The sequence below is a fragment of the Lepisma saccharinum genome, chromosome 1 (assembly GCF_977018435.1).
Source record: "Lepisma saccharinum chromosome 1, izLepSacc3.1, whole genome shotgun sequence".
NCBI classification, from domain to species: Eukaryota; Metazoa; Arthropoda; class Insecta; order Zygentoma; family Lepismatidae; genus Lepisma; species Lepisma saccharinum.
Window position 1 is genome coordinate 103,210,909 of NC_139229.1, and position 24,221 is coordinate 103,235,129.

At 38.9% G+C, this 24,221-nt stretch overlaps 1 protein-coding gene across 2 annotated transcripts in view; it reads right to left on the bottom strand.

Annotated features, from left to right (window-relative positions):
- LOC145985603 (ionotropic receptor 25a-like) overlaps positions 1-24,221 on the bottom strand; it is a 138,476-nt gene that overhangs the window by 70,559 nt on the left and 43,696 nt on the right. For both annotated transcript variants that reach the window (XM_083119675.1, XM_083119678.1), the window contains exons 7-8: positions 20,213-20,397; positions 14,427-14,544 (exon numbers count right to left, since the gene is read on the bottom strand). In XM_083119675.1, the coding sequence (XP_082975801.1) occupies positions 14,427-14,544; positions 20,213-20,397 (303 nt within the window). The remainder of the gene's footprint in view (positions 1-14,426; positions 14,545-20,212; positions 20,398-24,221) is intronic.

Sequence of the window (24,221 nt, forward strand, 5' to 3'; positions counted from 1 at the left end):
GGAGGGACGTGGTCACGAAATGCGGGCAGAAAAAGAAGTTTCTAATTACCAAAATGACGAATGGAGACATTTTTGATCTAACGGATTTAAGGAACAACTTGAACACTAAAAAGACAAAGACTGATGATGGTGACAGTATCAACTTTGGCAAAGCGATCTGTTTGAAATTTGATGAAAAATTTCCAATGACCATGAAGATAAAGCATCGTCTTAATGCTGAGTTCATTAATGTTTCTCTTAAAAGAAGAGGAAAGCCAATATCGGCACAGGATTTGAAAAAAAAAGTTAAATGGACCTAATCCTATTGCTAAGAAAAAACTAAATGATGTAAAGCAACTTCTTCCATTCATATCATCAATACATCATGACTATTACAACAACCTTCAGGCAGAGGACGAAGAAGGAAGCAATGAAGATAACCTAGAAATTGTTTAGATTCATAAGAATGAGAAAAAATAGTATTCCACTTTTTGCTAATGTAAAATAAAAATGTGTTCAAGAATAAAGTTGTACTTTTTTTGCGGAAAATAGTGCTAACCCAAAAAAAAATTGGTTTTCATACATAGTTTTATTTTTTTAAGTTTGAAAGAAAAACTTCAAAATGAATAAAAAGAGTTATTATGATTGTCAATGACATAAATAATGATTTAAAATTTGAAACAAAGAAAATAAATTATAAACGTGATTTACAGATTTTCCCAAACTTTAAAATAGTGAAATTTTAAAATAGTACCTGTGTGGGTTAGGACTTTCTTCCGCCGACCCCTTCAATTGTACTTCTCTCAAGTTCTATTTTCAAATATCCCATAGTTTACTTGTTCGTATTGTCGTCAGGTGCTAAGATTTAGAAATGTCTCCCAAATTAGCGCCTTTGCTAGACACACACACCACTGAACTCGGCCAATCCTCCCACGAGAGGCGGCGCAAAGAGTTGTTTATCACTTGTCTGCTGAACTGACGTCAGAATGGCCAAAGCTATAAGTTGTGGCTCCACCCACTAAGCATGGGGGGGGGTGGGCTAACACCAAAACACTCGGAATATGGGAGCAACAGCTCACGCCACAATAAATTGCGAGGCAATTTGCACTAATATAAGAGGATCCTGGTGAATATATATTGTATCGAAGCACACGCAAGTTTCTTTGTCCATTGTTCAATAAACTACGAAAACATGAAGCAATGGCAAGCAGAGTTGATTTCCTGAGCTTTATTCGTTGGAGGTACATCACATTTCTGGACGCACACAGTCTTTGAGTTGAACGTATAACCGATTGTTGTATAGTCCAAGTGTTTACTTCGTTAACGCCGAAGAACTGAAGAAAGCCGCCGCCACGAACGTGGGTGGGGATAAATAGCGGGCGAGTTGTTTTCGTCCAATCACACTCAACCTGCAGCCAATGGGTGCAGCTGTCATTCTGCCCGTCTACTCCACGTGGAGTCTCAGTCACATGACTGCGGATACGCTGTTGCCGTACTTTGCAACTTCAATGTGGAGACCGTGGGAAGGTGCTAATGCGGGGGAGGGACAAGGTGGCGTAGAGTAGATGCGGAGAGTAGATGTGTAGCAACACTGTGCGTTGAATATGATTGTTGCAGCTGGTGGGCGCGCTCCGTGGACTTCAAAGCCAGCCGGTCGTTAACGTAGCTAGCGCGTCGACTATAGGACTTGTGATTTCCTCCGGAACGAATGAGGATGAAAGAGACTTCACTCCCCTCTTTAAAAGTAGGCTCTGCTCAATGGCTCCGAAATCGGGGGAGCCAGGAAGCCAGGGGGGGGCAGGAATGCCCCCTATTCTCGTTCAGCAATTTATCTCTCTCTCTCTATCTTATCTGCCCCCAGTAAAACGACAAAAATAAATAAATGAATGAATGCTCTTTTAGCCAAACTATGCATTTTTCTGTCGTATGTAACGGAATAATAAACATGATTGCCCCGGGAAAATATGACTTGCCCCTCCATCTTTACTATTGCGCCGTCACTAGCTACAACATATTTTGATTTCTATTGTTCCCACATATTTATTTTAATTTTAGTATTGTGAATCATATTCCACTGTGTTACCTCAGGTAGCCACCCCCCCCCACACACACACACATTCGATTTTAGTTGTAAGTTTTAGACTAAGCTTGTCAAATGTCCACTTATATCTTTGTATTCTTGAGCCATTTAAAAAAAATCATTTCGCCCCTTCTTCTGGACTATTTCATAGCAATGTTTTCCCACTGGAAGCCCCTTTGCAGATCGAGATCCGGGGCTATAGCCTTCCCAAGCCACCGTCCCCTCCAAATACTCTCTTGGCCTCATGAAAGAAAAATATATGTATTTCTACGAAATATTAATTTGACTTGGCAGTTTCTTTTTTCGAACAGGAATAAGTTTTAAATTTTGATAGCTTATAAATTTACACTATCAATTTTGAGTAAAGGTTTTGCGTAACCCTAAAAGTACAGTGAGAGACTGAAAGGTCAACTCTCGATATTTCAGATATATTAAAAATTTTCATCACAACGTCTTGTAATAATTATTTGTTACTTCAATAATCTCCTCGCAAATGTTTCTCGCATATTAAAACATAGATGCCATTTTCTGTTTATTTCCTTGTAATGCTATGGATGGCCAGATCCGGATCCTGGCGGATCCGAAATCCGGATTCGGTTGGTTCCGGATCCTAAAATTTTTCGGATCCGGATCCGCGGATCCGGAATTTTCAGATCCGGATCCGGATCCAGAACTTTCGGATCCGGATCCGTTTTGCCATCCCACATGCGCTTCTTTGGAAAGTAAGAATGTGCTTATAACATATTGTTACCTGCTAATATATATATATATATATATATATATATATATATATATATATATATATATAATATACATACATACACACATATATATAGTGTGTGTGCGCGCGTGCTAACTAACTAACTAACTCTCTAGCCTTCTTAAACCCGAAGGTTCATGGCTGCAGCAACACAGGCCTTCCATCTGTCCCTATCTTGAGCAAGATCTATATACTCTCTTCCATCCCTACCGATTTCCTTTAGGTCCATCTCAACGTTGTCCCTCCATCTTCGTCTTGGCCTTCCTACAGGTCTCTTACCATCAGGTTTCCCAACAAGAATCCTGTAAACTCCTCTTTCCTCTCCCATTCGTGCCACATGGCCTGCCCACCTAAGTCTTCTTGATTTAATTATTCTAATAATATCTGGACATGAATACAAATTATGTAGTTCTAAATTATGTAACCTTCTCCACTCACCTGTCTCCTCATCCCTTTTAGGTCCAAATATTTTCCTAAGGATCTTATTTTCAAATACTCTCAATTTATGTTCCTCTTTCAATGTAAGGGACCAAGTTTCACACCCATATAATACTACAGGCAAAATTACTGTTTTGTATATTTTAACTTTTAGTTTCTTAGATATTAAACGAGAAGACAAAAGTTTATGAAGAGAGAAGTAACATGCATTTCCTGAATTAAGCCTACTTTTTATTTCCTCTTTAATATAATTTTCATTTGTTAATATTACTCCTAAGTATTTGAATTTGGAAACTGGTTCAAACGAGTTGTTATCAATAATTAGATTTTGATTATTACCTAACACTTGGTTTCGGCCTGTAAGCATATATTTAGTTTTCTCTTTGTTAACTTCCAAACCTATCTCTTTAGCAGTTTTGAAAAATATTTTAGCATTATTCTTAATCGTATTTATATCATCCCCCAGTAAGTCTACATCATCTGCATATGCTAACAACTGAGTCACACCATTTAATTTTAGTCCTTCTTTAGTTTCTTTTACCTTCCTTACAGCATATTCTAAGGCAAAATTAAAGAGCATTGGAGATAATGCATCTCCTTGTTTTAACCCATCATGAATTATAAATTTGTCAGACATATTATTACCCACACGAATTTTACTTTCTGTTTCACTGGTGCATATTTTTATCATACTAACAAGCTTCTTAGGTATTCCAAACTCTACTAATATATTATATAATTTATCTCTTTTGACCGAATCATATGCTTTTTTGAAATCAATGAATAGCTGATGGACATTTTGATTATATTCCCACTTTTTTTCAAGTGTCTGTCTGATGTGAAAAATTTGATCTGTAGTTGATCTGTTACGTTTAAATCCACATTGATAATCACCTATAATTTCATTAGCATATGGGGTTAGTCTTGTTAAAAGAATGTTAGACAATATTTTGTATGTTGTTGAGAGTAGAGAAATTCCACGGTAATTATTGCAGTTCATTTTATCACCTTTTTTAAACACAGGAACAATTATGGATTCTTTCCACTGTTGAGGGATTTCTTCTTTATTCCATATTAAACAAATTAATTTATGAATTTGACATATTAATGAATTTCCACCATATTTAATTAACTCAGCTGGTATTAAATCAATGCCAGGTGCTTTGTTATTCTTTAGCCTTTTAATAGCATCTTTAACTTCAGTCAAGTTTGGTTCTGGAACTAAAGGTTCTGCTGTGTGTACTTCATTTATTTCTGATTTATCTCCTACATGGACATTTAAAAGGTCATTAAAGTAGTTCTTCCATCTATTTAGAATATCGCTTGGGTCAGCTAGAAAATCACCGTCTTTATCTTTTATCAAGTTTACTTTAGGTTGCCACCCCTTTCTAAATTCATTTACACCTTTATATAAATCTCTGATATTTTTATTTTTGCTGTTTGTTTCAATTTCGTTAATTTTGCTTTTCAAGTAATCTCTTTTTTTACTTCTAAACGTGCGGTTAACTTCTCGCTTTATTCTATTATAATTGCTTAGATTTGTATCATCCGAGTTATTTAACCACCTAAGTCTAGCCTGATTTCTTATTTCTATTAGATTATGACATTCATTATCAAACCATGGCTTACTTTTTCTTGGTTTATGGTATCCTATACTTTCTTTAGCTGCTGATTCTATTGCATTACGTATGTGCTCCCAATTCTTATTTACGTCTACTTCATTTATATTTTCATCATCATTTAAATCCTGCAAAACCTCAAATCTATTTGACAGTTTAATTTGGTAATCTTTCTTAATTCTTTCATCAGCAAACTTTCCTGTATCAAATTTTATAACTTTTAGATTTTGTTGCTTATCATTTATCACTGAGAGTCTTTCTCTTAATTTAGCAATTACTAAATAATGGTCACTGGCACAGTCAGCACCTCTATGTGTACGAACGTCAATTATACTAGTATGCCTTCTCTTATCAATGAGAATATGATCTATCTGATTATGAGTTTTACCATCTGGAGAAGACCAGGTATATTTATGGATATCTTTATGTTTAAAAGTGGTACTTTTCACAATTAAATTATTTGAGGTTGCAAAAGTAATCAATCTTATACCATTATCATTACTTAATTCATGAAGACTTTCTTTACCAATCGTGGGTTTAAATGTATCTTCTTTGCCAATCTGTGCATTACAGTCACCTAACAGAATTTTCATATCATACTGAGAAAATTTATCAAAGACCTGTTCTAACTGTGTGCGCGATTTGTAATTAATTAATACACTTACAAGGGAGGTCTAAGTCTCCCCCTCCGATTTCCATGAAACTTGGCAGCTGTATAGAGCCCCCCACCTCAAATGTCAAGATGAGGAGAAATTGAAGTGAGGATTTGACCCCGAAACCACGTAAATATGGCATAGGAAGAAACAGGGGGCATAGGGCCTCTCTATACACCTGTCAAATTCCATGGGAATCAGAGGGGGACACAGGGGTCAGATGATCCCCACGTCAATTTGTCCTCATCTTGACATTTGAGGCGGGTTTTGCCCCCCTAAAACAGTTTTTTAGCCGAAACAAAAAAAAACACGTATTTCTTCCTTTGGGCCCCTCTATACACCTGGGAAATTTCATGAAAATCGGAGGGGGACACAGGGGTCAGATCCTTACTTCAATTTGTCCTCATCTTGACATTTGAGGGGATTTTGCCCCCTAAAACAGTTTTTAGCTGAAAAAAAAAACACGTATTTCTTCCTTTGGGCCCCTCTATACACCTACCACGTTTCATGGAAATCGCAAATCGGAGGGGAACACAGGGGTCAGATACCCACTTCAATTTGTCCTCATATTGACATTTGAGGGGGTTTTGCCCCTAAAACAGTTTTTTTTAGCTGAAACTAAAAAAACACGTGTTTCTTCCATTGGGCCCCACTATACACCTGCCAAGTTTCATGGAAATCGGAGGGACACAGGGGTCAGATCCTCACTTCAATTTGTCCTCATCTCGACATTTGAGGGGGTTTTGCCCCCTAAAACCGCTTTTTAGCTGAAACAAAACAACACGTATTTTTTCCTTTGGGCCCCACTATACGCCTGCCAATTATCATGGAAATCGGAGGGGGACACTTAGATAACCTCCCTTGTTAGTCTTACCCTTTGTAATTATATAACACTGCATATATTATAATGTTTTATTTTAATTTGTAAAACTGTAACTGTAGAACAATTGTATAATTTTTGTATAACATTTCTATCTTGTTATATGTGTTAAAGGTTTCATCCTGGAATGGAATGTCTCACATTTATGTGTGTTTTCATTTCCAATACATTCGAATGAATACATATTCGTTTCAATGCAATTTACAAAATCACCTCTGACATTTTATTTAAACAAGTAAGATTATTTTTGTGCACGAGTGTGTTAGGCGATGCGTAGCAAAGTATTTTAGGAACAACACTTGAAAAAAATTCTTGTAGGACTAACTAATCGAAGATCATAATACCTTTTAAAGTGTTTTAATATTATAATGGGATTGAGATACGAAACTCTCGTATCCGGATTTTTGGATCCGGATCCAGATCCGAAACTTTCGGATCCGGATCCAGATCCGAAACTTTCAGACCCGGATCCGGATCCAGATCCGGAACTTTCGGATCCGGATCCAGATCCGAAATTTTCGGATCCGGAACTCTCGGATCCGGATCCAGATCCAGAACTTTCGGATCCGGATCCAGATCCGGAAATTTTGGATCCGGATCCGGATCCGAATGGATCCGGATTTTTCGGATCCGGATCCGTTTGGCCATCCCTAATGCTGACCTCCGTGGCGAAGTGCTTAGCACAACGCTTTAAGATGCCAAGGGCCCCCAGGTTCGAATCCCCGCCCGGGCATGGGTCTACTCTCCTTTCTTCAATTTCATCATATCATCATAGATATCATCACGCATCCTCATCTTTGCGATTAGCCATATGTGGCAGATAAGCGAAGTAAAATAAACTAAGTCTATTAATCAATTATTTTTTTAAACTCTTTAATTCTTCTTTACCATGCCACGTTTTTGTTAAAATTATATTACGATTTGTAAAACGACGAAATTCTAAAGGAGAACACGTAACTTTCTTCGTAGCGCATCGGTCGGAAAGTTTCAGGAATATGGATTTTCCAAATACATTTTTTCAGATGTACTTTGCCCCCTTTTAAAAGTAGCGCGTTTTCAATTATGTTACTAATCATTAAAATGATGCCTCAATACCATCTTGGAGGATGACAATGATTATTTTCCCCCTCCTAAAAGTAATAATATACTTTCGCTCTCTGAATCTCCCATATAAATGCTAGGGGCCGTCTGCTTCAGCCGAGCTCACTGCTTCTCCGGTGACGTTGAAACGTTCTTTAGTCAAAAGAACATGATTTAACTAAAAGAACAAATAATAAGTTCACATGAAAGACTCGAAAGCATACACGTGATGCCTCTCAGGGTATGGGGTAATATCTCTCTTCCTTCGTTGGTCAAAACAAATCAAAGTCAAGTTTTCGCTAAGAGAAAAGAATTATATTTTACGTCTTAGCAAAATAAATACTTATGTGCATAAAATCCACTTCAGTCAAAGAAATAACAGCTTCTTACAATTAACTTAACCACTCTTTAAAACTCGAAGCCCGAACTCTTAAGTCAAGACAAAAGACACTCGTAATTCCCATGGCAACAGCTCTTAACAAGATAATTATATACAGGTTAGTCACTATCCTGACATTATCAGTGATAGGTAAATTACAGTAATTGATATTACAAAAACAATAAACATTTGCACAAGAAAAGATAATTAATAACAATAGATATTAACAATAAATATTTGTGCAATGGGAAAGGACGTGTCAATTGCCCCCTCCGAAGAAAAATCAAAATCGACGACGAACTGGAAAACTTTGAACAGTCTAGGAGATTTTGGTTTCAATCTCTGGAAAACAGTTTACAATTCTTCATGTATTTAGTTCACAAGTTCTGACATAAAACTGGACGTTTGAAGAAAGATTCAACTTTTTGTACAGCATGGGACTTCTGATACATCATAAATAAACTATGACACTTCATACAACTAAGAAGACCAGATCAAATAAACATTCAGCAGCCTATTCAAATATGCTCTCGTTCTACATGTCGTAACCACAAATTCATAGAAAACGTTTCCAGTGCCAGGCCTTTCCAAAGACACCTTTCTATTGATCGTGAAGATATCAACTTAAAGCGGTTCTTCGTTCCATTTTCAGTAATTTTACTGGAATCAATCTTCTTTTTCATATCTTCTGGTGAAGGAATCCATTTCTAATGGCTAGCTTTAAATTTCCGGACCCTTATTTACTTGTCTACGGAATTATTCTCTTCTAGCTCCTTTTAAAGCGACACTCCGTCCACCATTAAATATAATATTCTATGTATAAGACTGATTTCAGTTTTATACTTTCGCAGAAACGATTAACCAACAGCAGATCTTATTGTAAATCTTCTATAATTAAGATTTCCATTAGAATGGTGCTTTCAGTAGTTTCGAACACTGAGTTACGCTTGCCTACAAATTCAAGTTCTGAATTCTAGTTCTAGCTCACTGAATTTTTATGCTGAACGATCTGCCTTAAAGTACAGGTAAATTCTGATTTGTTATGAATATCAGCATAATATCATTGTCAGCAGACTGTAAAATCTCTCTTCTTGCCACCAGTTCCCTCCAAGACTGCCTAACATAGGGAACGTTTCTATGTCAAGCGAGGGGTGAAATCCTGCACCTGGTCCAGATTAGATCCGGTGTCCCAACAGAAGTTCCTCGTTACTGCCACACTTCGCTGTTGCTCAACGCTGGGATATGGTTCAACAATGTCTGTCTGCACGCCACTGCTCGTCACTTGAGTTCCGGGAGCATTATTGCTATCTCTCGGTGGAGATAAACGTTGTTGACTTGGCGAAGAAAACCCGCTGTTAGGATACGGTCTATCGTAAGGATTACCTCTGGAAGCTGGATATTCTCGTCGTGATCTAAACTGACGCTGTTGACGGTAATTATTTCCATTTCTAGGGTATGGACTCTCAGCTGGGTTACTCCAATTTTGTTGCTGAACTAAGCGAATTCTAGACATTCTTTGAACATCTCTGCTGTTTTGTTGAGAGCCAGTTTCTCGTCTCCATGTAGACCGCCAAGCATCTTGTTCCTCTGCTTGCTCATATCTCTTAACAAAATCCGCTAAGAGATCCACGGTGTTCGGAGCATGAGCCAAGCACAATTGCTTTACTCTAAAAGGTAGCTGTCCGATGATTAGGTTAACTACTTCCTGCTCGGTGTAATGATTACTCAGATTCCTATAGGAAGGGTACACAGACCAAACGTATTCCTCCACATTGTTATCATTCTGCTTATTGTACCGCCTAGTCCTCACAGACGCCAATTCTCTCTCTTTCGCTTCTGTTGAAGCAAAACGCTTCTTGAACTCTCTGCAGAAATCGGAGTAAGTGCGGAAATCGTTCTTATGCGAATAAAACCAGTGATAGGCCTTTCCAGTTAACAAAGGTGGAATGATTTCAAGCCTATAATGTTGAGGAATCTGTAGAATTTCAAAGTTTGTATTCAATTCCTTTAAATATATTTCAGCTGAAGTAGCGACAATATTGCCGTCGAACTTTCTCATAGAATTGATGTCTGCCATTCTAGGAGTTACCCCAGTGTGTACCATGCGTGAAGCAGGCTCTATTCTGTTTCTTCTGATGCGAGCAGTTGATTCACTGTCTGAGGAGCTGGATTCGTTTATCTTCTTGTACCTCTTTTTCCGTGAGGTTTTTCCTTGTAGGTTTGAAGCTTCATCTGAACAGATGGGATAAAATGTCGATCTTCCAGAACCTTCATCAACACGGTGGATTTTAGGATGATCAGTGTTCGTCTGGATCTGTAACCTATTCAGCTGATCAGAAATATGAACAATTTCACTACAGATATGACCAACATCTGAGGAAAATTTGTCTTGTTTAGTTTCAACTGTTTTCCTCCATTCTTCGTCAGCTTTTCGGTATCCCTCGGTTTCATTTACATTCTCAGCAAGTTTCTCTGCCACTTTGTGATTAATGGTATCTTCTAACTTGTCTGTGATAACAGTTAACTGGTGATTCACATTTTCAAACACTTCCTTTCTGAAACTGCTCTGTTCTTCAGCGATTTCCTTACGAAAGTTACCCTGAGATTGATCAACCTCTTCTCTCAACAAGGCAATTTCTTGTTGCACATTTGATTCCACTTGTAGAGAGTTTGCTTCACATGTCTGACGTAAGTTAACGATCTCTAATTGAATGCTTTCTTTTATCTTCTGTTGATTTTCTTCCATTTTTACAGTCAAATTGTCTAGTCTCCGTCCCATCCCCAAAGCAGATTCTGTGAGTTTCGAATAACCCTGTGAAAACTTCTCTTCTAAGCGCCTTTCTGATTCCACCAGATTTCTACCACTTTCCTCTAACTTTAAGTTTAAACTGCATTCCAACATGGCTACATTCTCCTGAAACTTAGCTTCCAGATTGCTGGAACTTTCTCTAATGTTTTCCTTAATTTTAGTTTCCATAGCCCTTGTACTTTCCTCCAACATAATCCGTATTGAAGAAAGCAGGTCTGCTGTAACTGGAACTGACTGCACTGGAGATTCATTTTCCTCAGCCGACGATTTACTTGCACTTCTCAACATCTTCTTATCCATATTCTTCTAGCACAGAATTTCCATCACAATCACAAATCAATTACTCTTCACGAACACACAAAAATGAACACCACTTACGAAACAACAGATTTCGGGCCCCGCGTTGTTGCGCCAAAATATTGAAACGTTCTTTAGTCAAAAGAACATGATTTAACTAAAAGAACAAATAATAAGTTCACATGAAAGACTCGAAAGCATACACGTGATGCCTCTCAGGGTATGGGGTAATATCTCTCTTCCTTCGTTGGTCAAAACAAATCAAAATCAAGTTTTCGCTAAGAGAAAAGAATTATATTTTACGTCTTAGCAAAATAAATACTTATGTGCATAAAATCCACTTCAGTCAAAGAAATAACAGCTTCTTACAATTAACTTAACCACTCTTTAAAACTCGAAGCCCGAACTCTTAAGTCAAGACAAAAGACACTCGTAATTCCCATGGCAACAGCTCTTAACAAGATAATTATATACAGGTTAGTCACTATCCTGACATTATCAGTGATAGGTAAATTACAGTAATTGATATTACAAAAACAATAAACATTTGCACAAGAAAAGATAATTAATAACAATAGATATTAACAATAAATATTTGTGCAATGGGAAAGGACGTGTCAACGTAACGCGTTCGTGCAAGATCGGCAATCTTCGGATGGCTTTACCTAATCTCTATGTACCTTGAATAATCAGTACATAGCAGTGAATTGTGGTGCATGGATGTTGTTGAGCTCAGGGTTGAGAAAGGAGAACACTATTTCAAGAAGAGATCCAAAAATGTAAGTCGTAACTTGGCTTAAGAACTCTTATATAAAATTCAATTGGCTTATTAGACACATTGATTTTCACAACCTATTAATTAAGCTTTATTATTATCATTATTATTACATGTAAAACACTTGGCTTCCATCCATCCCGAAATATAGTTCTATCTTGGTACGTGGGCCTCCCCGATGGCATAATGGTAACGTCGTCTCCTTGTAATCAAGGGTTCCCGGGTTCGATACCCTGTGGAGGCACATAGTGGTTTGGATCCCACTTTAAACTGTAGGTCCATTCTCGATTAGCCTATATGTGCATAAAGTGGACTTAAAACTACAAATCAATCAATCAATCTTGGTAAGTGCCTGGAATGGGAACTAAACTGCAATTAAAAAAGAAGCACTCCTTGTTCTGAGTGACAACGAGCATGGTTTCGCGTCTGCAAACGTCATTAAAGTGACCTAATCCTATCCATATCCCAGGAAACTAAAAGAACTTTCTTCGAAATACCAACAAGATAACAATTTGGTGAACCGTTAATTATCTAAATTGAACTATTATTGAACTAGGACTGTAAAATGAATAACGAAACATATATAAGTTTTTAATTTATTATATTATCCTCATTATTAGTCTAAGTTCGTAAAAGATCTATATACGATATGCTATAAATATGCCGTGTTCCGATCAGCACCCATGGTGTATAGTGAGGACAACTATTGACACTAAAGCGACCATGAAATACGTATTTCATTGAATGTTGCTTCCCTTCGTAAAAGTTCAGTGGAACTTTAAAACACTCTGTTTTGCAATATGCTAATATTTTATTTAATGGGAATTAATCTTTTCTTTTACTTATTCCTGCAAACATATGTGTCTTACTTCATACTCCATTACTGCGACTATAAAAACTTATATTCATGTAATGGGGCTTTTATCAGTCACATAGTTACACATATTATTTTGTATCTTCTGATACTATTGCAGTCTCAGAATGATTTTTTGATATGTTTTAGAATATGGCATGAGGGACCAAATATATTTTTTCCACGATTTTTGGTCATGACATGTTTTGAGATATTTAAGGCCAAAGGTCAAGGTCACGTGGCAAAATTATATTTTTGTCCAAAGGTAGGCATCACTGGAAAACGTGTTCAATTCCCTGTACAATAAGCTTTATTTGAGCTTCCTAGTTGAAATAGGGGCGGAGTTACAGCACATTTTGTAAAGCTAAGAGGGCTAAAAAAGGTCAATTTATGCGAACTTTGACCTTGAATAATTTAACAATTACAAGACGCAAGAGACTCAAAATTTTCATAGTTACTAAGTTCCATGCATAGTTCCAACTCCCCAAATTTCATGAAAATCGGAGTTGGTCAGGTTGTGGGCTGTGTTGATATGGGTATGTTCATGTGGAATGACTCATAAATGCTTTAATATGTGCTATTATACCGTATGAACAATTTAGTTCATACTGACAAGCAAAATGTAGTGAAATGTGTAAAAAATTAAACGAACCCAACGTGAAGGTTCCAGATAAACACTAACCGGAACGCTGTTAGGGTCCGGTCCATTTCGAGCCCTGCTTAAACTACAGTTGCTGCGTAATTCTGTTTTATACGTAAATTACTGTGGTAAACCTGGTTTGTACGTAATGTATTTATACGTAATTCTGTGTTATACGTACTAATTTTCATAAAATACAGTTCATTTGTACGTAACCAAGCTACAACAATGTCACAGAAGTTAGAGTTTTCAGTTGCTACTGGTCGGCCATGGACAACAGAAAGAGCAAAGTTTACACACTTCACCAGAAAGTAAAATTTATTCAAGAAGTGGATGCTGATCCACATAAAACTAAGACTGAAATAGCTGAATATTTAGGCATCGCATTTATATCACATTTTATCATCATTAGTAAAAGAAATGCTATTTTAGACGATTTTCTAGAATTGCGTAGTAAAACTATGAAATTATAGTGTCTACTGTAGTATTTCAGTGTCAAAGTGTTCACTAATAATGTTGCGAATATAATGTATTTAAGAGTTAAACGTTTAGGTTCGTTAATTTTCCACTTTGTGACAGAAATAACCTGAATTACGTGTATCTTGTTCCTGAAAATGGATTACAATTGCAGTATTTTAATAATTATATTACATGGTATCTAAATCCGATTTGTAAGTAATTCTCAGTTAAACGCAGTGGCGGCAATTAGGGGGGGGGGGCGAGGGGGGCAGTTGCCCTCCCACTTTTCGCCACTTTCCCCCTGCACTATGCTAAATCTTATCTACAAAGGGAAATATACTGTATTTGCCCCCTCCCCCCAGTTTTTGAACCCTGCCACCCTGTTTTGGAACCCAAACGCCGCCACTGGTTACACGTATTATTTTCTCTTCACTTTGACATACGTATAACTCAGGTTCAACTGTATCTCCTTTCCTCCTTCAAATTGGAGAGAGAAAAGGAGAATGGGGGAGGAAGCCAGTCTGAAAATGGAGGGGGTTTAGAGAGAGAAACCCTTCCTCAATCTCCCTTGCATCTCTCTCCTCTAGTAACTACTTATGAATGTTGTACGTCCATGCCGTGTTCGATATGATGTGTTTATAATCTCTCATTATTCGGAAAATAAGTTCTAACTTCTGACAAGAAGGCACGAGCCATAATTCACACCAACACTTTCAAAACCTTACCTCTTTCAAAGCTTTCTTTAAGTCTAAGTTGGTCCTTGTGGGGGCACTGTTGTCGTCATATTCGTCACAAGTCACATACTGCATGTCAGCAGGCCATTCTCCACGTTCTTTCATCGTTCTGTAAAAGAAAGAAAGTACATTCAAGAACGTAGTTTGTCGTGCTTATCTTTACAACTGGGTAAATCCAGATATTATATTTGTCCAAGTGCCTAGACATAATAGCACTAATGCTGTCTATCGTTACGCCATAATTTATTTTTAATGTAAAATTTCAAATTGAAAGATATTTACGAGTAAAATTATTAGGATTGGGGCACCAGCTTTTATAAAACTAATTTACGGGGCAGCGGGCTGCGAAGGTTGAGAACCACTGATCTAGAGCGTTCAAATGTTGGTGTATCGTTGTGTAACACTGACACTGGATACACACGATATATCGAATTGTTTCAAAGTAGAAGCCACTACTTTTTACGTTCGATAACACTGTTCGGCAAACTTAAACTTTTTGTCGCTCCCATGAACCAAAATAGGTGATTCTCATAGATTTCGAGCTCCTGAGTTCGAATCCGCAACCCGTTTTTCTCCAGGACGTACCAGTTTTGAGGGAGGGGTTGGGGGCAGGTTTCAATGACCACGCAAAGGTGCTATTCTCCCCACACATAAATTTGCACGCTATCATCAGAATTTCTATATAAAACAAGCAGATACAACTACATAAAGAGTAAAGGTCAATGTCCTTTGGTCATGTCAATTGGTGTTCCTGCTCCTCTTGTAATTTGTACAGGGTGTCTCGCGTGTCGCATTCCAACAGAAGTCTGCCAACATATTCACACTCCATTTCCCACTATAGCGCCTCTCCATGGTAGCTATTTGTTGATGAAACCTTTCACCGTGTTCATCGGAGACCTCCCCCAAGCTGTACGGTTGAGGGAAGAAGTCCAAGTGACAATGCAGGAAATGTAACTTGAGGGACATATTACATCCCATGGTACGAAATGAAGTAATTAACCTGCCCACAATGTCTTTGTAATATGGTGACTTATGATTCCCGAGAAAATTACTGCACATGTCTCGAAAGGCCTCCCAAGCCTCACGTTCCACATCACTCAGCTTAGAAGGAAATGTAGGATCCTTCAAAACGTCTCTGATTTGAGGCCCTGTAAAAACACCTTCTTTCACCTTTGCCTCGCTAAGTCTTGGGAACAGTTTTCTGAGATGAGTAAATGCTTCACCATCTCGCTTCAGGGCTTTGACAAATACACTATATGGAAGAAAGACATTGGACACCCCGGTTTCAACTTTGAAACGAACTCCTCATGGAAAAGAGAGTACAGACGGGTGTATATATACGGCAGCAGGAATCTTCTCAGATCATTCGCTGATAAAATGACGGACAGAAAAGAGCTCAACATGTTTGAAAGAGGGATCATAGTAGGCTGCTCCATAGGAGGCATGACTATACGTAGCATGGCTGATGCCCGACAGGTCCCTAAATCAACTGTAGCCTTTGTCATCAAGAAGTGGAAGGAGAAGAGATACTGCAGCAATGCACCACGAAGTGGAAGACCCACGAAATTGAACGACCGAGGCAGGAGAGTGCTGAAGAGGGAGATTCGTAAAAACAGGACCTGTCCGATGCATTCGATTGCAGAAGAGTTTCAAAGTGTGACCAATTTGACTGTTTCGACCGAGACACTTCGCAAGGAGGCCTATGCGCTCGGTTATCATGGTCGAGCCGCTGCCCACAAACCCCTGATAACAAAAAACAATAAACGACAGAGACTAAGCTGGTGTAAAGAGCGGAGAAACTGGACGGTGGAGCAATGGCAGAAGGTCCTACGGAGCGATTAATCATGCTTCACACTGTTTCGATGAGGTGGGAGAGTGTGGGTATGGCGATTACCCGGAGAACGTCTTTTACCGGAGTGTGTAGTGCCGACAGTGAAATAAGGTGGTGGCGGCATCATGTTCTGGGGCTGTTTCAGCTGGCATCGCGTGGGTCCACTGGTCCCTGTGTATGGCCACATGACGTCTGCATCCTACCGAGATATTCTCGACAACTTCATGCCCCCCATGTTGTGGTATTTCTATGGAAACGAAGGATGTGTGTTCGAGGACGATAATGCGACTTGTCATGTTTCCAGGGCTACCAAGGAGTGGTATGCAGAAAATAATGTCACCCGACTGGATTGGCCTGCTCAGAGCTCTGACCTCAACCCTATCGAACATCTATGGACTGAACTGGAGCACCGATTGAGGTCTCGATCCCCTCGCCCTTCTACACTTCCAGGGGTTGGTGACTGCACTTCAGGAGGAATGGCGGAATATCCCACTCGGTGTACTACACGACCTTGTGTCCTGTTTGCCACGACAAGTAGCTGCTGTTATCTCTGCCAAAAGCGGACCGACCTCCTATTGATTGAAAGAAAACTGATTGTATCCGCTGACATATGGTGTCCAATGACTTTCTTCCACATAGTGTACCTTCATTAGACCTAATTTTATATGGAGAGGTGGTAAGAATGAATACTTTCTCCGGATCCACAAGAGGTTCATTAGCCACATTCATCTCTCCTGGGACCAGTTGGTTCCTTGGTGGCCATTTTGTGATGGTGTACTGCTCTTTGGCTCGACTGTCCCAATGACACAAGAAACAGCAGTGTTTGGTGTAACTTCCTTGTAAACCGGTGAGGATGGCAATAACCTTAAGGTCAGCACATACACACCACTTAAACTGTTCGTAATTTAATTTCTGTAGTAGGTTCCGTATGTTCTCGTATGTTTCTTTCATATGCACAGCATGAGCAACAGGGATGGCAGGATATTGATAGCCATTGTGTAGTAACACTGCCTTCAGGCTAGTCCGCGACGAATCTACGAACAGTCTATATTCTTCAGTGCTGTAGTCAAATTTCAGTTGTTCCATAAGCGACGGAATGTCGCTGCAATGCACCAAATCACCATCCTTTGTAAAATTAGGAACTAGGCTCACCTCTCTTTTTCTGTACATTGATATATTCACATCTCGATCAAGTAGATTCCATTGTTGAAGTCGTGATGCAAGCAACAGAGCCTTGGTGTTCGGAAGGTTTAAGTCTCTGATCAGATCATTCAGTTCTTCCTGACTTATCACATGTGGTTCCTTAGTGTCAGACACTGGGGCGTAATTGGGATCTGAATGCATACTCGAAGATTGTGCAACATCCTGACAAGTCGCAGGTTCTTCGTCTGATGAAACACTGCTCAGTGTGTATGAGTCTGGTGGTACGGGTACAGGCAGAACAACATCATGTGGGACAGGTCTCCTCGCGGAATCCAAGTCAGGATACTGTATTTTATGCTTCGTGCCTTTTAATGAAACCTGTAAGATTGGTCAGGCAGAAGTAACAGTCTGCAACATGATCCCGGGGCTCGCGCCAAACCATAGGTACAGCGAACGGCATCGATTTATGTGTACCTTTCAACCATCCTTTTAGAGTACGCGCACACGAGTTACAACTTTGTTTGGGAGCCCAATCGCGATCCTGGTCCCCGACTTTACACCCAAAGCACAGGTGGTACGCTGTCTTTAGGAACGGTGACAATGTCCTACTTTGTCCCTTGAAGACCACTTCCCCACATATGTAGCAGAATAAATCTACCAAGTTTTTGCAAGTTCGTGGCATTTTGGTTTAACACAAATGTCAATATTTCACGCAGAAATATTTTTCCTTAACGGTATACACAGACACAGAGTAACGCGACTTTCTTACACCACGATCACCTCGGAAGTAAAATATCTGCTTCACGGGACAACGAGGTGGATGTCTTGGCACCTTTTTCCAACCACATTTGGTTTGTCGTCTAGACAAGGGGGTGCCAACGAATGACCACAAGTTGATTACGAATCCTTTTACCTTGAAGGAAGCAGAGGTGACAGTGTAGGAAGAGTGTAACGAAAATAAAACGTTGAACTCCAATGTACACAAATAAACCTGTCACACATAGTTAAAAACTGTAAGATACCATTCATTTTAGAGCCAGTCACTTATGGCTCATGGGACATCGTGAAAATATTTCTTCCAGCAGTAATGTTAAAATGCAATATTATTCACATTTTTGTTTTGACATTTATCTGGAATTCTCTAAAAAATTAGCGTTGTGGCCGAATTCACTGTTTTTTGGGGTGGGTGGGGTGTATTTGGTACTTTTTCCTATTTGGGGGGGGGGTTGTAGGGACAGGAGAAAGAAAGTTCCTAGGATATAGTAACAATTCTTGGATTGAGGTAAAAATACACAATTATGCATTCCAAGCATAAAAAACACATATTTCATTTAAAAAAATACAATTTTTTGGTAAATTTTTGTGGAAAATGCCCCCTAAAAAAACCTTACGTGCTGGAACTTTTTCAATGCGATATTCGTAATCAGCGACTCGAAATCTATAAGGTACACCCTTTCATGCTCGTGGGAGGATTTTCATGCCGATCAGTGTAATTTTATTTGTAAAAAAAGGTAAAGTGTTCCCCTGTGCTTAGCACCACGCCATGAAGGCGTATAGGGGGTGTGGGGGTAACGCCCCACACTTTCTTGATCCGGTCGTGAGTGGGGGTGATGTGATCAGCACCACGCCCCTGACCTCCTTTACCCCCCAGGGTTTCCCTCAGGTACACATGTTATTCGACGCTGGGTGGGAAAAGTTCTCGGATTTGAACCGGCCGGGGATCGAACCCGGGACCTTGAGCATGGTAGTCAGACGCGTTACCGACTGAGCCACCGCGGCATAAACTATGGTGGGAAGTAGGCCAGCGGTAAAGCTCTTGTCTCAGAGGCCAAGTGTTCTAACTGTGTACCCAGATCAAGTAATCAATTTCGACTTCAACCTTATTCCACCAACATTTCAACCAACATTTATTACCCTCTAGATACACCCATTATTTGAAAACAATCGCTATTTTTCATCTCCAGTATCTATTATTGTTATAATAATAGTATTGGTAAAAAAAGTCCTCAGGAATAATTAGTATGCTCTAGATCCGACCTATCTCCAAGGTGATGCAAAAATGACGCATTGACAGCTAAGTTGATGTATAACTGGAATGTGAAGTAAAGAAACGACAGTGTTGCAATATGCAGATATTAAATTACAGAACAAGGACAATGAGTAAGGATATATAAATACCACTGAAAAATATTCGTGTACTTTTGGGGTTTATACTGTAAAATATTGAAATAAAAATGTCATATTACTCATATTTCATGTTGTGTATAATAAATATCACTCAGTATTTCCAATTTACAAGCCAGAAACTGTAAGTTAGATATTGCAGAAAGCAAATGACACTAGGAAATCCTCATTTGTGTACTCTATTTCGTTTGTTCAGTTGTCTGACGTTTCTTTTCTATCTGCAAAGTCCAACACTACCGCACAAATTTCGTATTCGTTTCATGGATACATTCACCTTCTGCCGTCATAACGTAATCACAAGAAAACAATCTATCTACTGAACTTCTATACTTCTTATCACCTTGTTCTAGATTGCAATACATTAATGAAAGTGTGGTTTGCATTTATAACTCAAAAGGCTTGAGAATAGATAATCTAATGTGTCCCCGTAGTAAATTGCAGTTAGATTAACAAATTACGTATGCAATTTATATTATTCAAATTGAAACCCTTCTACTGTTATTATTATCAATCTTCAACCACATTGAATGTAGAAACGGCTAAAATTAAACTTATGAAAGAAACCCATATAACTTTAATAACAAAAACTGATAAATAAGAACTACAATTAAATCCTTACTTGACAGCTATTAACGCCCTGACTGTAACATCAAAGTAGAACGCAGCGTCAATGCTAGGTTTCATGTCCAAATTAAATTCCGATTTCAAGTGTTCCAGATTGTTTCTGTAGTCTGCGTTACAGGCGGGTTTCAGAACTCCCACTATCACATTATTACAGTTCTTGCACTCAAGCTGAAGCTCATCCTAAAATGCAAAGTAAACAGAAACGACAATAAATTTAATAATTGTGGAAATGAAGTCAATTAAAGTCAAGAACATTAGACTAACAAAATCTCACATTAACCAAGTGATGTAATAAATATTGAATTATTTGATTTAAAGTGTGACAGTAACTTATAATTACTGTATTCTCAATATTGGCATAATAACCACAGATTATTAAGGATTGATTTATGTAACACAATATAATTAAAGTCGGGACGCGCTAGCAAGCGGCGTGGAACCACCCCCTCTGGTAGTGACGCGCCGGTGCCGGATTGACCTACTTCATGATTTTCGCGAGCCCACAGAGACACGTGTAGGATTAAACATCTGGTTAAACAGTCAACAACGGCACCCTTCCATTGTTCTCATTCAGACTCTTTTCCTATTTAAAGGAACAACGTTAACTACTTCTGTTCTTTCATTTTTTTATGTTTTTACATAATGGTAGCTCGAAGCATTAATAACACATGTACCAAATGTATCATTAATGTTACGAAAATCGAGCAATTGCCAAGAGTTTCGTTGTAATTTATTGAACTCTGTATTGCCAGAGCCTGTATTGTCATGTAGCTTCCAAAATTAACTCACTTCACACACCCACATGTGCCTCCCCGATGGTACAGTGGTAGCAGAGGGGGCCACTCCGCGACTTGCACGTTATTGGCTAGAGCTTGTGACGTCACCAAGCGGACACGAGCGGAAGAAACCTATGCGTCGAATGTAGCAGATGGCCCATGAAACGCTGTGTTTTCATGCATCTTTTGATATTATACACCAAAGCTGTTAATTTAATTTGACAACAAGAGATCAAATACGCGATAGAAGAATACACTTATTCCGAAGCAATGCATAGTTTATTTTTCATACATTATATTCGTGATATCTTGACCCTGTAGGCTGTAGTCCACTGCCAGCTTTTCTTTCCAGCTAACCTATTGCATTTATTTTAATTGTCTAATTCTAAGGAAAGTTCTTGTCCGGGCATATTCTGATATGACTTTTTACTGAATATCCTGGAATTTCCCTTTAATATTTTTACGCTACTTTTCAGATTCTCCAGTTGATCGCCACGATGAGGATAAATTTGTTTTTGTTATTTAGTGTCTTCTTCCACTTTTGGCTAATCGCGACGAACAGGATGAGTGATGATTAGTTTAAATTGATGAAGGGACACTCGCAGCAGGCACGTATCCAAGGGGGAGCTTAGGGGGCTCGAACCCCCCGAAAGTTTGCGGTTTACAATAGTTAAAATGAGGTTTTTGGTTTCTTGTGGTGTGAAATAAAATAACGTGACGATAATTTAAGGAGAGAAATAATTATCGAGTCAAGCACGTATGCAAGGTGGGAATCAGGGGGCTCCAGCACCCCATTCAGGAAATTACGCTACATAAAATTAGGTTCATGGCTTCTTAAATAATGTGATGATAATTTGAGATAAATAATTTTCGAGCCAAGACACATAATGTTCTATAACCCTGTTATTGTTAATAGCGCGCACCCAAGGTGGGATCAGGGGGCTGGAGCCCCCCTTAATTTTTTCAGTTTACACTACATAAAATTAGTTTTTTTTTTATTTGATTTATTTTATTTTACTTCGCGTTTTGTTCCTCTTAGCTAATTTACGAAGATGGGAATGAGTGATGAAATGATGAAAATGATAAATGGACATTCACATACAACCATGGCTGAGCCGGATTCGAACCCGGGACCCTTGGCGTCGCAGCGCGGACACTCAGCCACAGGATCCGGCAAAATTAGGTTTTTGTTTTCTTGAATAGTGTGCCGATAATATATAAGGAGAGAAATACTTACCAAGACAACACGGAGAATGTTCTATAAGCCTGTTGTTGATAATATTGCATTAAAACTTTTCTTGCGCTTTCGGTGTTGTCGCAACACTATGCAAAGACTTGTCAGCATTTGGAAGCTGCAAACGTAGCGCCACACGTATTGTAAATTTTTAATCTCTGGAAAGCGCGAGAGGGAACGTTCTTGAATAAGAGAAGGAGTCGAACTACTGGCAACATTAACGAATCGTTTTATCTGTGGAACGTTCTAGAATGGTTAAAATACGCGGCTTCAATTTCCAGGTTGATCTGTACAACAGAATCGGTTAATGAGTATTCAAAGGTAAGTGTGATAGTTCATACAGTCTATTGGTGGCTTTATAAGATCTAGTGATTCGAAAATGAAAAGGACTAAATACCATAAAGTAACGAAGTCTACTATTAGTTCCAATTCGGGTCCAAAGCAGAAGACATTAACGACAGCAGAATTTCCGGAGCCTCAGTGTAGTGCTAGTTCGGGTCGAGGGCCGAAGAGTTCGAAGGTCTCTCTCTAAAGTGAATATTTCAGCAGTAACGGTTATTGGAGCGGTTAATTAAAAAAGAAATAAGCTGCACAGATCAACTGAAAATCAAAGTTTTGAGTGATGAGTTAGTTGTGTCCGGACCAAATTTTCCCAGGATTTTAGAAGAGGAGGATTATGCATACAATTTTTGGTGGTCAGTCCTCATTTTGCCATCTTTTCCTCTCTTTGACGTTCATTTTTTTAAGGAATACTTGGTCAAATTGGGTTATGACCTCACCAACCCTTCCTTGGGCACGTCACTGGAGATAAATGAGTAAGCATTTAATCATATTGGGAGAAGAAACACTAGATGTGTTGGGATCGGAAGGGTTTTCATTGTGAATTAATTGTTTCGAACTGTATTCGAGAAGACTTACTTTGTTTTGTGCCAGTATATGACAAGACTGCGGAAGTTGTGACAGACAATTGTGAACACTTGCGAGTGCTTAGGCCTCAATATGAAAAATTTGGCGAGTTTCGGCTTTTATAAGAACCGTAAACATGGGAGGACAAGACACAGTAGTGGTGTTCAGGCTCGAATCAGAGAGAAATATTCCAGAAATTTCTGCGTCCAGTTCGAAGCCCACAGTTTGAGTCTCGCGTTGTCGAGTGGATTGTTCATCCCGTGCGTGTGTAACAGCTTCGTAAAAACACTCGAAGACGCCATAGATGTTTTGATGTCTGATGATAAGAAATGGACAAACACACATACTGAGATGGTTCCGGCACACAATGTTAATGCATGGAAACAGAGGAGTTGAGTGGTAAAAAATGTTCCGATTTCACGTTCTGAATAATTTGGCAGCCTTGAACAGTGGCGACGATTTTGGGGATTGTTGCTTCCCATTTTTGTGCCTTCACACTATGACCTCTTTATGCTAACCCTTGTATACCAAGGGAAGAAAAAGTAAACTTTTCTTGCACCCCCCCCCCTCCCGTTTTGAACCCAATTGCCACCATTGGCCTTAAACATACAATTGTGAGGTTCTATCTATACCCCTTAAAAATATGGTGTTTAGTCCCCCACGAAAGGAATTCCTGGATACATGCCTGACTAGCAGAGAACACCTATGCCCATGCTGGGATTTGAACCGGGAACTTTGGAGGCGAAATCGAAACACTTAACGCCCTCGGCTACCGAGCCAGCGAATGAATTAGATAATGGCTATTGTATAAAGGGTGTATTTTCGGGAAACATTCAAATAGCAATATTTCTTCCAGGTAATATATCCTAGGAACTTCATTCTTGCGGGCTTACTAGGTTCTGGCATGTGGGCCAACAATCTGTGTAGTACTCTGTTTGTGATCCACATGGATTTGTGATCATCCATTTCATCTACTAACCATTCATTTTCATCTTTGCGATTAGCCAAAGGGTAAATTACACTTGAAATAAAACAAAAGCAATACAAATACAAAACAAAAATAATGGAACGATTATGCTGTTACGTTT